This window comes from Octopus sinensis, linkage group LG8 (genome assembly GCF_006345805.1).
Source record: "Octopus sinensis linkage group LG8, ASM634580v1, whole genome shotgun sequence".
Taxonomy (NCBI): domain Eukaryota; kingdom Metazoa; phylum Mollusca; class Cephalopoda; order Octopoda; family Octopodidae; genus Octopus; species Octopus sinensis.
Window position 1 is genome coordinate 74,948,867 of NC_043004.1, and position 17,631 is coordinate 74,966,497.

The 17,631-nt window shown below is 37.7% G+C and overlaps 1 protein-coding gene across 1 annotated transcript in view; it reads right to left on the reverse strand.

Annotated features, from left to right (window-relative positions):
- LOC115214850 (low-density lipoprotein receptor-related protein 2-like) overlaps positions 1-17,631 on the reverse strand; it is a 107,450-nt gene that overhangs the window by 40,226 nt on the left and 49,593 nt on the right. The window contains exons 24-28 of the mRNA XM_036505467.1: positions 17,494-17,625; positions 12,007-12,265; positions 8,170-8,298; positions 5,611-5,781; positions 2,448-2,671 (exon numbers count right to left, since the gene is read on the reverse strand). Of these exons, the coding sequence (XP_036361360.1) occupies positions 2,448-2,671; positions 5,611-5,781; positions 8,170-8,298; positions 12,007-12,265; positions 17,494-17,625 (915 nt within the window). The remainder of the gene's footprint in view (positions 1-2,447; positions 2,672-5,610; positions 5,782-8,169; positions 8,299-12,006; positions 12,266-17,493; positions 17,626-17,631) is intronic.

The window sequence follows — 17,631 nt, forward strand, 5'->3', positions numbered from 1 at the left end:
CATGCTGGGCCCCCACACTGCACAAATTTTTCCTTATCTGAGGAGGAATTTATTTTACCTAACCAGGAAGAACAAAAGATAAATTTGTCATTTGGTGGTAAACTGAGAATAGCTCAAGGTTTTTAATTTGTTGGTCTAATTCAGTTGATTTTGTATACATACTCACGGAGACAAGACAAATGGCCAAGACCTCATACGGGCTGTGACAAATTATCAAGACATCATGGAGGCAAGACAAATGACCAAGACCTCATGGAGGCAAGACAAATGACCAAGAACTTATAGAGGTAAGACAAAATGAGCAAGAATTCATGGAGGCAAGACAAAAGACCAAGACCTCATGGAGGCAAGACAAATGACCAAGACCTCATGGAAGCAAGACAAAGGATCAAGATCTCTTGGAGGCAAGACAAATGATCAGGACCTCATGGAGGAAAGACAAATGATCAAGACTTCATGGAGGTATGACAAATGACCAAGAATTCATTGAGGCAAGGCAAATGACCAAGACCTCATGGAGGCAGTGACAAATGATCAAGACCTCAAGGGGGCAAGACAAATGACCAAGACTTCATGGAGGCAAGCCAAATGACCAAGACCTCATGGAGGCAAGACAAATTATCAAGACTTCATGGAGGTATGACAAATGACCAAGAATTCATTGAGGCAAGGCAAATGACCAAGACCTCATGGAGGCAGTGACAAATGATCAAGACCTCATGAGGGAAGTGACAAATGATCAAGACCTCATGGGGGCAAGACAAATGACCAAGACCTCATGGAGGCAAGACAAATGATCAAGACCTTTGGCAATATGCTGTGCTTGAGAAGAAAACCTATCAAAGGCAAGTGAAATCACATTCATGGCAGATACTGGTATCATGCAAACTGGCACCTGTGCCAGTGGCACATAAAAGCACCCCTTACACTCTTGGAGTGGTTGGTGTTAGGAAGGGCATTCAGCCATAGAAATCATGCCAAATCAGCCATAGAAATCATGCCAGCATGGACAACAGATGCTAAATGGTGATGATGATGATGATAATGGTGACTACAAAATTATGTAATTGATGAAATCCTTATTTTCTATTACTTATTTTTAGCTCTTCCTTGTTTCGGTTTTCGGGTGTGGCCTGGCTGAGTACCACTGTGAAGGTTTGGCCCTGCCTGCATTTACATTACAGCATAAAGAGACATTTGAAATTTAATTTTAGGAATTATTCCACAATAGGCTTACATAAGCATTATTATTCTATGAGGGAGTGGGGAAAAGTCCCTGGTATTGAGTAGATATTGCCAAAGATACTCCCTGCAATCTGTTGGGGGTGGCGTACAACAAACAGAACAGCTGGTTCTTGAAAGTCATTGGAAATGGTGGGTTCATATGTCTTCATTGAGGACAGTCATGTTTTCCCTAGAAACTAATAAAGTTAACTTTATACTGTAAATTCACAGGAATGATATAAATAACATGTTATAAATGTATAAGAAACAAGTATGGTTCTTCAGTTCAATCCCTCTGCATGGGACATTCGGTAACTTGGGCAAGTATCTTCTACAATAGACTTGGGTTGGTTAAAGTTTTGAGAGTGGATTTGAATGAAAACAAGAAGAAACGAAGTGTGTGTGTGCGTGTGTGTGCGTGCATGTGTGTGTGTGTGTGAATAAATATATACTAGCATATATGTGTGTGTGTATATATACCATAAATGCTACAAGTATTTCAATTTTGATGGTAGAACTTGCTGTAGATAATGCAATAAACAATAACATTTAAATAATGGATTAAACGTTCCCATGGATAGAAAAAGGTCAAGGGTATCTGTGAGATTTAAATTCTTTTTGTAAACACGACAGACGTTTTACCATTGGACCAAGACAATTTTTCAAAATTTTCCCCTTCCCTTTAAGAAGCTTTGTTGATACCAGTGAGAAGTGTACGTTACTTACATTGCAAAAAATATGAATGCTGGAGTTCAAAGTATAAAAAGCTATGAATGATATATTTTAAGCATATAGGTGTAGGTGTGGCTGTGGTAAGAAGTTTACTTCCAAGCCACATGGTTCCAGGTTCAGCTCCACTGTGTGGCACCTTGTATAAGTGTCTTCTACTATAGCCTCAGTATGACCCAAACCTCGTGAGTGGATTTGGCCTGTGGAAACCAAATGAAGCCTGTGGTATGTATGTATATCTATGTGTTTCTTTGACTGTGTTCATCCCCCACCACTAGTTGACAACCAGTGATGGTGTGTTTATGTCCCCGTAAAAGATACCGACAGTATAAGTATCAGGCTTCAAAATAATAGGTTCCAGAATCAATTCAATCAACTAAAAATTCTTCAAGGTGATGCCCCAGCGTGGCCACAGTCTAACGACTGAAACAAGTCTGATAAAAGAAAGGTAAAACATATTAATATGCAACATAGAAATACCGTAAGACACTAACATTGCTTTTGTCGTAATGAGTGAAACACAATAAGGATACTTGGTTGGTGAGTCATGTTCCGTAGAATAGTATGGTTCCGTCCAGTGAATTTGTGTGCCTTTTCTATGCTCAGGCGGCTCGAGTCTGTCCAGTAGATCCAGTCTTCAAACACTGCAAGTGAGTGAACGAATGGTACATTCTCTTTCATTACCGTTTGTCTGTGAGTACCATCCAAACTGGCATATCTACAAAAGCAAAAGGATTAATAACAAATGGCTGCTCCATGTGGGAATTTGTTCTGTTGTATAATGACAATCAGTCATGGAAGAAGGCCATCAATTTTAGAGAAGACAGTTAACAAGTTACGTTGGCACCCCACCACCTGCTACTTATTATTACCGACACTGCAAATGAAAGATGAAACCAACCTCATTAGAATTTGAACTCAGAATGTAAGGAGCCAGAAGAAATGCCACAAAGCATTTTGTCTGCTGTGTTAAAGATTTTGTGAACACACCTCATTGACCCAATAACAATAAAAATAATAATAATAATAATCCTTTCTACAATAGGTGCAAGGCCTGAAATTTGAGGGAAAGGTAGAGTCAATTACATCGACCCCAGCACATAACTGGTACTTAATTTATCGACTCCAAAAGGATGAAGGGCAAAGTCGACCTTTGGTAGAATTTGAACTCAGACATCATTTAACATTTGTTTTCCATGCTGGCATGGATTGGATAGTTTGACAGGAGCTCGAGAAGCTGGGAGTTTACACGTGGTTTTTAAAGCTGAATGTCCTTTCTAACACCAACCACTTCACAGTGTACTGGGTGCATTTTATGTGGCACCAGCACCGACAGGGTCACCAAGAACCTTGCAAGACAAAACCCCATCAGTTGAGAAGTGGGTAGTATTGAGAGAGAAAAAAGAAACGTGTTTGGGTTAAGGGTTTCACATGTCAAATTGACTGAAAGGAATCGTTCAATGGAAGGGATCTGGATAAAGCGTGGCGCAAACTTGAGTGTGTATGTGAAGATGATGTGTGATATATTTATATATATACATTTTTATTATTATTTTGCAATTTACTTAATCATCAGTTTATTAGTGTTATTTTAATTTTAATATTTCTATCATATGTAATTTTCTAGATGGTGTAATTTAATTGTCCATTTTGAATTGATAAAAGGTGTTTTTTTCTAATTTATATATATATATATATATATATATATATTATATTTTGTGAAATTTGATTTAGTATTTCTAAATTGAATTTTTCCCTGTAAGTTAGGAATAATATTCCCTCAAATAATTATAATAATTTTTTTATATATATATTCGTCATCATCATCATTTAACATCTACCTTCTATGCTGGCATGGATTTGATGGTTTGACTGGAATTGGTAAGCCAGAGAGCTGCACCAAGTTCCAGTCTGATTTGGCAAGGTTTATACAGCTAGATGCCCTTCCTAATGACAGCCATTCCAAGAGTGAAATGGTCACATTCTGCATGCCACTGGCATGAGTTCTTTCCCATACCACTGGCATGGGCGCCAATGACATGACACTAGCACTGGACATGACTAGAATTTCACTTGGTTTGATAAGTTTTCTCAAGCAGAGAATATCACCAATAGGTTGCAGTCACTTGTCATCACCTCTGTGGGGCCCAACACTTGAAGAAGATCATGCTCCACCAACGCATCCTATGGGTCTCTCTCTTCCACAGCTTCCCCACCAACTTCTTCACACAGCTGACCACATCCACACACATCCCACGACCATACCAATGCAGTCATCTCTCTTGCACACCACACCTGATGCCTCTTATGCCCAATTTTTCTCTCAAGACACTATCATACATGCATACTGACCATTGCCCATCCAGCAAAGCACACTAGTGTCAGAGCTCACTTAGTCCTGCCTAACTGAGATTTGAAACCGAAACTACACACTCGTTGCTCATCAGACGACTGTCTGACTCCTTTGTGCCTTATCTCCATGCTGAGAGATTAATGTGAAACATCTGATCCCTTAGGATCTTTGTTTTAGGTCTCACCTACCTCCAGGTCACACCCTATATAACTGAGATTATCTTTCTCTCACCATCTTTGCTTCAGCTGACCAATAGAGAGCTCACATTGCTAGTCGTGTCAGCCCTTAACCAGGAGCAACAGCATCAGCCAAATGGAAAGGGACAACGTAATCCTTTCTTCCTCTCCATCAACAAAACGCACAGCTTCCACACTAACAACCACCAGTGAGCTACCAATGCACCGTTACTATTGGCGATCACTCCTATGTCTGTGTTACAAAACACTGCCAGCAAATAAATTTGTGAATATTATTCTTTTCCTCTTCAATGTTGTTATTATGCTGTATCATCCTGCATTTGACCGATGGTGATGCTCCACATCTGACCACTACATTAAGTAACCTCAATGTACACACACACATCTGTCTGTCACATTTAGCCTCATTTTCCCAAGCCTACACATGTCCTCAGTGGTCACAGCACATGTTCCATTGCAGTATAGTATAGCTGTTCATACACAGACATCATACAGTCTTCCTTTCACCCTGGGGGGGGGAGGCTTTTAGTTACCAACAAAAGTAGAAACTGTCTGAACTTTGCCCAGCCTATTCTTAGTCTAGCAGCTATCTTCTCAGAGCATCCAACTTTGCTACTGACTTGGTTACCTAGGTAACAGAAGCTATCAATTAATTCTAGGTATCCCCTCAGGCATTTGATGGACAGGATTTTCTGTACATTTCTAGTGTTTACTGCACTTGTGCACCTTCCACACACACACACACAAAAAAAATAGGTTCCCTGTTAACCTTCCTCTGATATTGTTGCACCTCTTATGTGTCCATAGCTTACACTGAGTACATCTTATGGGATTTCTACTCACACCTCTTCTACATATTGAACAGGGCCATCTACCCGAGGGGATTTGTGATTTGTCTGCTTTACTACTTACTAAGACTTTGGTTTTTGCTAAATTAACTCTAAGGCCCTTACACACACACACACACACACACACACACATGCAATGGGCTTCCATACAGTTCCTGTTTGCTAAATTTGCTTATGGTAATGGAATAAATAAATATTTTAATAATCACTACTTTACAGAAAAGAAAAAAAATGCAAACTCCAAACAAAGAATACTTACTCGATCGCATCAAAGTGGGCATCTGCCCACCACATCCGTTGACTCTCGAAATCAATAGTTAAACCAGTTGGTAAGCCGAGACCATCTATGATCAAACGTTCATAGTTTGAGCCATCCATGCCAATCCTTCCTATCCATGCTTTCGAGGGAATATCGATAAAGTACAAGTACCTTTAAAAAGAATGATTAATTGTATTTATCAAAGTGATGAGGAAGAGAATAACGAAAATGAAATTGATAAAAAAATGGTAAGGAAAATGATGAGCATAGCAGTTTCAAACGTTGGTCCAAGACCAGCCGTTTTGAAGGGCAGGGTGCAGGTTGATTATAGTCTTTTCTACTCTAGGCACAAGGCCTGAAATTTTGGGGGAGGTGGGGCAGTCAATTAGATTGACCCCCAGTATGCAACTGGTACTTTTCCTGCCGGCTCTCCACCTGTTATTAGACTATATTGATGCCAGTACTTGATTTTTAACTATCCAAGAGGGACCGAAAGGTAAAGTTGAACTAGGTGGCTCTGGAACTCTGAGTATAACAAGCTGGAACATATATCCCAAGACATTCTTCCTAATTATCTAACAATTTTGCTAATTCATCACCCTAATAAGGAATATAATAATGATGATGATGATGATGTTAAAATTGAAGCTCAGTACTTTGAGCTAACCACAAACTAATCAGTAAATTTTCTGGCTAAGTGAACAAGGCTGTTGTGAGTTAGGTACCCTGGGCTTGGTACTAAGAACTGGATGATCTGCAACCTGTGAACTGGTTTCTGTCCCTTCCTGTCAATAGACTTCTATTATAACTCATTGTGCATGAAGATGTCAGTTGAACATTTAGCACCAACTCTCCAGTTTCTGAATTTATTCGCAGCCAGGACTGACTTCATATTCCTCCCCAGCTTCACCACACTTCCAGAAGAGATATAAATAATTAACTTTCTGGTGAAGCCGATTATTATTAATGGCATCAAAATTAATGACAGAATTTTTAGGGTGATGTCAACTGCTTTTCTAAGGTTTCCAGAATTCTTGAGGAGGGAATGAGAAGGGAGGAAAACACCTACAATTCTTGCATACTAAGGTATTAAGTTCTCAAAGCAGAGAACTAAACTTGTTAAAGAGTGGACACCCACTAAAAGTTACATTATTTACATTTGATGGATATTTGTCCTCATCCAGCTGGAGAGTACATCAGCCAAAATGTTGTGTTAACAACAAACAAGATGAGGACAAATATCAATCAAATGTAAATAATGTAAATAATGTACATAATTCCTCATCTCTTAAATATAGAACTGTACCACTAAAAGTTACCTGAAATATATATATATATCATCTCTTTGATCAGTTCTTGCATTTTTCAAACAAGATTTTCTTGAAACCTACAACTGATAAGACTGGTTACGCAATTTCCATAGCATATAAGTGACCAAGAGCACAACATTTCCCCTGAATGGGATGCCAGTCCATTGGCGGATTCAGGCTTAGAAATGAGGAGTCAGTCATATTGGCTCCAGCTCTTGACCACTACTTTATTTTATTAACCCAAAATGGATGCCTGTTGATTGGAGGGTTCAAACTTAGATATGAGGAGCAGTCACACTGACTCCAGTATATGACTGGTACTTTATTTTATTAATCCAGAAAGGATGAAAGGCCAAGCTGACCTCAATGGGATCTGAACTCAGAACGTAAAGAGTGAGAAGAAATTCTGTTATGCTGCTAAGCATTTCGCCTGAGGTGCTAACGAGTCTCATAATTCATTATTTCCAGCTTTCCCATAGTTTCTGCCGATCCAGTGTCATTGACAAGGTTTGGCTCACACAAAGTCTATAGTAGAAGTTATTTGCTCCGGGTTCCACAGAAAAGGATTGCATCCAGAATCCCTTGACTGCAAAGCAAAATTCTCAATCACATGGTCATGCTGGCACCCAACAACTGACAATATTTGACCCCTTTCTTACCAAATTCTTGCTGAGATGCCTTGTGATTCTTTCAATTCATTTTAAATATAACAAAGAATTTAGTAAAATAACTTCGTTATCATTAAGCTAATGTTAGGAACATGAATTCTGACTAAAATTTGGTGCAAGATTTTAATTCAGAACTTATGAAAACAAGACATTTGTACTACAGATCCAGAGGTAGTTTCAGCCGGGTTGGTATTAAAAGGGTTCATCAGCCGTTTTATAATGAACGGACTTGTACAGGGTTGTTTGACTTGCTAGAAATAGCAATCAAAATCCTCCTCAAATCCCATCCTGCTTTCTGAAAAAGAAAGGCTACATTGGGAATGCTGGGGGGGGGGGATGATGGAATGGTCATACTTGGAATGTCTTAGATGATACACAAAGTTTTACTGACTTATTGATTTTTAGTGTTCATTGTGTGAAAGTAGATATAATTTCCTAAAAAGCAAAAACCAGATCAATGTCAACAGATCTGATCAGAACCTTACGGATTCATAACAAATTTGTAGGGTTTAACACACGTCTCAAGCATTCAGTTTTCTAGCATGAATAAATGTGCTTAAAAACATGAAGGGGACACATACCCTGTAGGTGGATAGGCGACTAAGAAAGAAACGTGATAAAACAAATGGGTATCTAGTGTTCTTAGACTGGTTCCATTCAGCTCTGAGACGAATAAAGATTGAGTAAACCACCGATTCCAATATAATTTACTGAAAGAGAAAAAAGAAAAGGATTAAAATGGATGCAATTAGTAAGAGAAAAGGAAACGAAGCAAGAAGAATTTCATGTGCAGTGGAAGGAAAAGAGTCGGGAATTGAGTAGCAGACAGACCAAAAATAAAAGGAGCTGGTATGACTGTGTGGTTAAGAACTTGCTTCCCAACCGTATCGTCTTGGGTTCAATCCCTCTGTATGGCACCTCAAGCAAGTGTCTTCTATTAAAGCACTGGATGACCAAAGCCTTGTGAGTGGGATTTCGTCAATGGAAATTGAAAAAAAAACACATTTTGTGTGTGTGTGTGTGTGTGTGTGTGTGTGTGTGTGTCTGTGTATGCACACACACACACACACACATATTTCAATACGGAGCAAACAATTCACGAGAAAAATAATTCACAAGAAAATATTTGCGAAGATAACATTGACTCTATTATTATCTAGTATAACAATTTCAAAATGATAATAATGAAATTAATAATATAGGTGATTGCAGGCTCCCACAAAAAAAGCCTTAAAATAACTGAAGGATTAAAATTTATCAAAGGGCATACCCAAGTGTGTCTAACTGCTGGAAAAAAACAGTCAAACTCTGTGATCCAGTGCAAAACGAATCAATTGCAGTGCAGACTTCAACTTGACGAGTTGGGGCTCTCCATCATAGTAACGTGTGCTGAGGAAGGTGAGGCTATAATGCCAGTCCAGAAACCAGTCCACATGATTTCAAATACTTAAATGTATGCTGAGAGATTGTCTTAGCCCGTTTGCCTTTGGACATTTGATTTCTTTAGTTATTATCAGTGTATTTTGACGATTTAAATAAGAGATTTGACTGTTATTTCCAGCAGTTAGACATACTTAGTATGTCCTCTGATTAATTTTAATCCTTCAGCTATTTTGATGCTTTTTTTGGGACTGCAATCACCTATGTTATTGATTCCATTATTATCATTTTGAAATTGTTATACTAGATAATAGCAGAGTCAATGATATCTTCGCAAATATTTTCTTGTGAATTATTTGCTCCATATTGAAATTATTTTCACACTGGTGGCTGCCATGATTTGGTGTAAAATGAATTAGTTACAGCGCAGACTTCAATACGAAGGGTTGGGGCTCTCTGTCATGGTAACGCTTATGTCCTAGTATGTTCTTTGATTAATTCTATAAATATATATATAGATAGATAGATGGATAGGATAAATAGATAGATATGTCCAGTCAATGGGGTTACCCTAGGTTTCATGGTCATAAAGCGCTTAACTTCACAGCATTTCTTCAGATCCAAAAGCCTGTTGGCTTATGGCCAATGGATTTTAGGGTCTGAAGAAATGCTGTAAAGCTCAGCGCTTTATGGATGTGAAATCCAGGGTAATCCCGTAGACCAGCCATAACTATTTTTATCTATATACTCTTCTGCTTTATAACATAGTGTGTGCTCCTCTTTCAGATTTATGATTTACCACTCCAAGAGTACACCCACTACACTCTCGGAGTAGTTGGTGTTAGGAAGGGCATCCAGCTGTAGAAAACTTGCCAGACCAGATTGGAGCCTGGTGCAGCCTCCTGGCTTGCCAGTCCTCAGTCTATAGATAAAGATAGTCATGGCTGGTCTACGGGAGTACCCTGGGTTTCACATCCATAAAGTGTTTAGCTTTATGGATGTGAATTATGTCCGTATTCCTGAGATGATTACAGAGTAGTCCTTAGTATCCATTGGCATCTGGCAGGTCATCTTCATGTGTTCATTTCTTCAGACATGCAGAATGTGACCATTTCACTCTTGGAATGGCTGTCATTAGGAAGGGCATCCAGCTGTAGAAACCATGTCAAACATTTCTAATAGAAAAGCAGAAGACACCAGAAGCAAAAATAAGGAATATACATGCACAGTTAAATATAGAAGTGTAAAGTGTAATTTGCTATATAATCTCTATAATAAACAAGAAGGGCCAGAGAGGTACAAGAACATTCCGGCATCAGGGTGAACATTGTAGTGTCTCTGCAAAAGATGCTGCATAACAACAGCATCAACCTGATTAGAAGCTTCAAGACTGCACTTGAAAAAATTCCGCGTGACTTCCTGGATTACAAGGTAGTTATCACACCAGACAAGAAACCATCTGGTCAACGTTGAGGGAAGTTTAATGCACCAACTGTAAATGAAATAGCTGTGCTTCTGGTTGGGCAAGAACATGACAAGCATGACATTGTTCTCCATCTCAGACACAGCACACAGACAGACACAGTCCAACTACAAATGGAAGCTCCCAAAAATACCATACTCACAGCATTCTTCAAGCTCTGTCAAAATGATAAATTTGCTACAAGACTACTATACAATGAAGTAACACAATTCTATACCTGGTACCAAAACAAATGGAAAAGACGTGCACTTGGAGAACCCATACATCATCCAGGAATCAAGAACTCAGACACACTTGGTAGAGTCTATGTTGTCCATCCCAACTGCTCACAGTGCTACTATCTACGGCTTCTGTTACACCATGTCAAGGGACCCACATCATTTACAGCCTTACGTATGGTTGATAACACAATGTCAAACATATCGCCAGGCTTGCCATCTCAGAGGTCTTCTGGAAGATGATGCACAGTGGGAAGCCACTCTGACAGAGGCACAAATGTGCGAGTCTCCTATGCAGCTGGGAAACCTCTTCTCCATCATGGCAACATGATGGGTGAGAATGTCTTCATTCCAAGGATACCTGTCATCTCAAATGATCTCCCCTTTCAGTTCAAGAGACTGCAGTTTCCAGTCCAACTTAGCTTTTCAATGTCTATCAACAAAGCACAAGGTCAATCTCTGAAGGTGGTGGGACATAACCTTCTTCAATCTTGCTTCTCACATGGTCAGCTGTATGTTGGATGTTCTAGAGTTGGAGATGGAAAGAACCTCTACATTCTCAGTGATAAACATGGCAAGACAGAAAATACAGCGTATGAAGAAGTACTTGCATGATGATGATATATAGTTATCACCAAGCTAACATGGCAATCCAGAAAAATAGGTTGAATGCTGCCATTGATTAACTCCAAGAGGCCATAGCCTCAAGCTAGCTATGTGACACACAAACCTGTGTCCATTACAACCTTCGAACAGGGGAGATCATCAGCTTCCTTATGCTGGTTCAGACATCCACAGACTAGTTTCAGAGGATTTGCCCCTTATCAATGTAGAGTATCAACAGTGATGTGTGCTGGGTTCAGCTACTCCACATTGATAAGAGGCAAATACATTGAAACTAGTCTGTGGATGTCTGAACCAGATAGATAAACAGGTAGCTAGGTAGATAAATAAATGAATACGGAGAGAGAGAGAAGGAAAGGGATATATTGTAATTACTAAGTGAACATGGTGGATATATACACTTACCTTTTCATCCATATAAAGAGAATTATGCTCACACACATAAACAGAGAGAGAGAGAGAGAGAGGGGGAGACAGAGAGAGTGAGAGTGAGAGAGAAAGAGAGAGAGTGAGAGAGTATGAGAGAGAGAGAGAGAGAGAGAGAGAGAGAGAGAGAGAGAGAGAGAAAGAGACAGAGAACAAGGAGAAAGTTAGAACAAGAACATAGAGGATAAGATGAACAAGAGAGACATTAATATGTTTGATATCAAATAAGTCAAAATAGATGGTGCCAAAACATTTCATGCTTAGCAATAGCTACAAATATTTCTTACCGGCCAACCCAATCGACAGCAAGGGTACATTGACCAAATTGCATTTTGTGAAAGAGCACTTTCTGATCAGAGCCATTGAGGAAAATTGTTTGAATGTCTAATGTCCATTTATCAAAAAAGTAGAGTTTTTGCTCCTGGTAGTCAAAATCAAGGGAAATTAGTTCACGTAATCCTTGAGCTATCAATTGGTAATTCAAGCCATCCAGTGTCATCTTTCGAATATAATGGCGATTACCAAATACAAGCCATGGAATTTCATCTATTGAAAAAATTTCAAGAATTTATTAAGTAAATAAACAAATATACATATGTATTTCTATATATATATTATTCTAATAGCCAGATGAGATAACTAGTGATTTTGTATGATGTAATGTATGAATTAAGAATAAAATACCATGCTATTGAAACATATGTATCATGGATTAAACTACTGTTCTCCATTCATCACCTTTTATTTGCAAACACACACACACACACACACATACATACATACATACATACATACATACATACATACAGACATACATGATTGAAAATGGTGCTCCAAACAACAGGAGCAACCATTGATAAATATCAGCAATAGAGTAAATATATGTACATATAAAGTATTGAAGCATGGGAACAATCATACAGTTGCAATGTCTCTACTGAAAATATTATCACCCACCTATTATGTATATTTTGGGTTAAATTTGATGATTTTTTAGGTTTTTTTTTCAGAAGCAGCTTGATGGATTGGGGAACAGGGAACAGCATTGCAGAGCAATAAAGATTAAAGTTCTAGTTTAGAAAATGTTAGCTGACATGGAAGACTGGAAGCGATCTGAATATTGGAAAAGAGTTAACCTGTATCCTGATGATTCACCCTGGTTATCAAAATGCTGACATTGTGACTGCTGCTGTTGTTGTTGTTGTTAAGCAACAAGACAGGTAAGGGTGATTAGGTGATGGGCTAGGGCTTAGGGGCAGGAGACCCCAGACCTTGGAAAAAAACAAACTTTGGTTGTCTTGTTGTAGTCAAAGGTTCTTCGTTGACGCCCGACACCACTGGGAGGTGGCCCTCGAAGTTGCTGGAAATGGAGATCCCCAGGTCCAAATTCTTGAACGGCTGTGACAGCTGCTCAAAATGCTTTGTTAACACTGTAAAACTTGTAAGACATGACATGGACAGCTGCAATGGAGACTACAAAGCTGTGGCCAGCAGGAGGGGGAGACAGTAGGTGTCCTGACTGTGTCCACACTCCAGAATTCATCCAGCATTCTTGAACAGGGCCTTGGGCTCAATTCGGATGGCTATGTGAAGCTGATGGGGATTGTAGACTATTACTGGCTGGAAAGGATTGCTGCTGGAAGGCCATATGTGTGGCCGCAGAATTCAGCTCCAGAAAGTGTCAGAAGTGATTGTTGAAGAGATTCTAAAACTTCAGCATCCCCTTATTTTTGGCCTCCTTATTCCCCATAGATTACAATGTGTGGGGTGCAGCTGAGCGAGACCTTCCAAGTGCTGAGCTGCTAGCCAAGGTCGAGGAAGTGTTCAAAACCTTCCCAGAGAATGCATGTGCCGATTTTTGGAGTGATTCTGAGGTTGTGGTGGAAGCTGAGGGAGAGGTGGGGCTACTTTGAGTAAAGTTATCTCCCAACCTTAATCTGGTTGATACTTTTTCATTCTTGGCAAATACTTGTATTTTGTGAATGGGATATTGTTTCCTTTCGCTTTTATGTAAACTGTCAAATTTAGCCCAAACACCTTGCGTATATATACATAGAATATATATGTATACATTTGTATATATATATATTTATATATTTGTATATGTATGTATATGCGTATATGCATATATGCGTGTGTATATATATGCATATATATATATATGCATATATATATATATATATATACATGCATTTATATATGTATATATATATATATATATATATATAACGTCGGATGTAATCAATTGAACCACACGCGTATTTATCGTTATGGTAAAATCTGACGTGTGATTGAGTGGATTTCATCCAGATAGTTTTGGCTGACGAGCTACAAGGCGATTTTTTTGTAAGTAAAATTACATTTAATTCATTAATAGCGAAACAATTGTCCCAAAATAATCTGTATTTTTGTTATTTTTTATTTGCCCTGTCCGTGAGAGCTAACAATCGTACTGACTTTCATGGGAAACATGTATTTTTGTGGTTGAAGCCTTTTGGATTAACTGGTGCTAGAGTGAGCCATATAGTGACCACTCTCTTATATTTATTTTGTAAAAATATTATAATATATTATAAAATATTATAATAATCCAGGTTTCTCGAAGCATCTTAGCCACTTGGTGTTGAATAGATATACTATTAAATTAGTATCTAATTCTCTCACCCTTATTAATTAATTATATATATATATATACATACATTTATATATGTATCTATATATATATATATATATATATATATACATACATGTATATATGTATGTATATATATATATATATATATATATATATATATATACATACATTATATATTTATGTATATATATATATATATATATATATATATATATATATATATATATATTATATAAAAGGGCTTAGTAAAATAAATTACTTTGCCGCATACTGAACTCATTAGAAATAGCAGCTAAAAAAACTTTTTTAAAACTATTTCTAATACTTAAAGAAAACCTCTCTCATATAGTGTTTGCTCAATTCAACTCACGAAAGTATGGGGGTAGAGACATTAAAAAATCAAATGCAAAGGTTATTTGAGAACGTACGTTTCAAGATTAGTCAAACTCGACACTTCTATCATCAGCTCAGAACTCCCTGGTTTGGATTGAAAACACTGAAAGTGGGAGCATACCCTTTCGGCTTCTTATCGCTTCTGAAGATCTGCTCGAAACTAACAGTGCCAGCAAACTCAAAAATGCAAGCGAAGAATTTCTGCTCTCCCCTTTCCACCAGCGTGGGTTAAAATCAGTAAACACTATGCTTTTTTCGGTAAAATCCGAGGCATTAAATAGAGAGAGATGAATTATAATTTCAACAATTGAGGGTAAAATTAATTAATTAATCAATTTCACCAAGTATTCAGTATGCAAAGGGACTTCAGAAGCGATAAGAAGCCGAAAGGGTATGCTCCCACTTTCAGTGTTTTCAAATCCAAACCAGGGAGTTCTGAGCTGATGATAGAAGTGTCGAGTTTGACTAATCTTGAAACATACGTTCTCAAATAACCTTTGCATTTGATTTTTTAATGTCTCTACCCCCATACTTTCGTGAGTTGAATTGAGCAAACACTATATGAGAGAGGTTTTCTTTAAGTATTAGAAATAGTTTTTAAAAAAGTTTTTTTAGCTGCTATTTCTAATGAGTTCAGTATGCGGCAAAGTAATTTATTTTACTAAGCCCTTTTATATAATGTAATAATTTGAATTCGCCTTAAATGGTCCCTTTGCATACTGAATACTTGGTGAAATTGATTAATTAATTAATTTTACCCTCAATTGTTGAAATTATATATATATATATATATATATATATATATATATATATATATATAATACATTTATATATGTATGTATGTATGTATATATATATATATATATATATGTGTGTGTGTGTGTGTGTGTGTATATGCATATATGTGTGTGTATGTCCACTTAAGTGGTGCTAGTCAGTACTCTGTGGCACTTTTGTCACCTCTATAAATTTTGCCTTGAGGTTCTATTTGCTAATAAGCCAACCTTTTAATTTGTTGTATATATGTATCTTTATATATGTGTGTATATGAAATTAAATATTAGACATTCCACTCTCTTCCATTTGAAATTATTTTGTCTAAAGTGGTCAGCAACATGTTTTGATATGAGGGTGAAGGTTGTCTGCTCATTTGATTTAATCCTGTGACATCTCTTTTAAACAATGTCCCTGTTTCTGCTTTGTTAATTCAATTTCTTTCATTAAGCAATTATCAAATTTTTGGAAATAAATAAATGAACTGATGAAGAAAAGAAAATAGAAGCAAATACTATCACTCTACAAAAACTGTTTCTGTTTTATTTTCTAATTCTCATTCGTTCACTGTCTTTTGATACCATCTCAAGTTATATCTCTCTGACATGTCTGTATGTGTGTGTGTGTGTGTGGTTCTTTTACATATGAAAAATTGCTCACATTGGTGTTATATGTCAAAAACATGAAGAAAAGTATTCATTTTTAAAGAAAAACTGATGAGGTTTAGTGTAAAGAGAAGCAAGCACAGAAAAGCTGATGATAAAAAGAAAGGAAAAAGAGAGAACACACACACACACACACACACACACACACACACACACACACACACACACACACACACACACACACACACACAAGATCTTATTCATGAATAAGTTACATAAACAATAATATTTTGAAAAGGAAAGAGTTTGATATATTTAATCTCATATATGTATGAATTTTGAGTAGTGTGGAGTAACCCCTTAGCCTCAACTGTTCCCAGATCTTCTCTCATCTGGAGTAGTATCTCCTGTTAGGGACCCAGCCATGCATCAATTAACATATCACAGAATTGTCTCAGGAAGGTGACTCACAGACACTTTTATGAAATCAGGGCAGATGTGGCCCTTTAGCTCTTTAGCTGCTCACCCAAGAGAAAGTAACTCCAAACAATTCTTGCCTCCTGGTCCCTAAGGGCTTGTGGTGCTTGTGGCATTAGAACAATACAAGGCTGAAGGAGGAGGGATGGTGCAGTGGCTCCGCACAAACCATAACCACTATAATAACACTGTGTAACACGATTTTTGTCCTTGGGTTGCACTTGTTATTTCCTGTTTGTTTAGCCCTAGAAATTATGAAAAATGGCTAGCATTTCCTTCAAACTTGGCCTTCATTACATTTGTTCAAACCCCCAAAGAATACCTCTCAGCACATTCCTATGATGCCCCCACCACTCACTACTCTTGCTCATGATATCACATATTGTCAGCCACTAAAGGACATCATGTTCAAGGGGTCAAGATCAAACAACTGACAAGCAAATCTGTGGTACTGAGCAGAATTCTTGCTTTAATGATAATTCTGCTTCAGCAACACAGCACGGAATCTGTCTGAAATGTAACGGAAAATATATGTGAGTTTCAAAGCATTAATGTCCAGTTGACAAAAGCAAAGTTTTAAGGGAATAGCGGTCATTTCCTTTGATTTCTAGACAGAAGCAAATCAGAAATAACGCTTACTGACCAAAGACAAGAAATAAAAACAAAAAGCTTTTGTCACACAGGGTAATATTCATTATGGAGGTTGTTCGACCAATACCTTGCTTAACACACATTCCTTGAAGCCACAAATGTTCACCACACACACAGAGGAATAGAAAGAAAGAGGGATGTGAAGGAGAAATGATGGAAGGAGAGAGAGAGGGAGATAGAGAGTGAAAGAGAGGACAAATCATCCAGAATTTCATGTAAATAGCTTGAGAAATTTTTACCATCTTTCTTCTTGCAGCTGTGAGTGTCAAGTCCTCTCATATAACCTTCATTACATTTGCAGGAATAATTTCCCACTGTGTTGTGACACATCTGACTGCAGGTACCAGGCTTCTCAAGGCATTCATCAATATCTATAA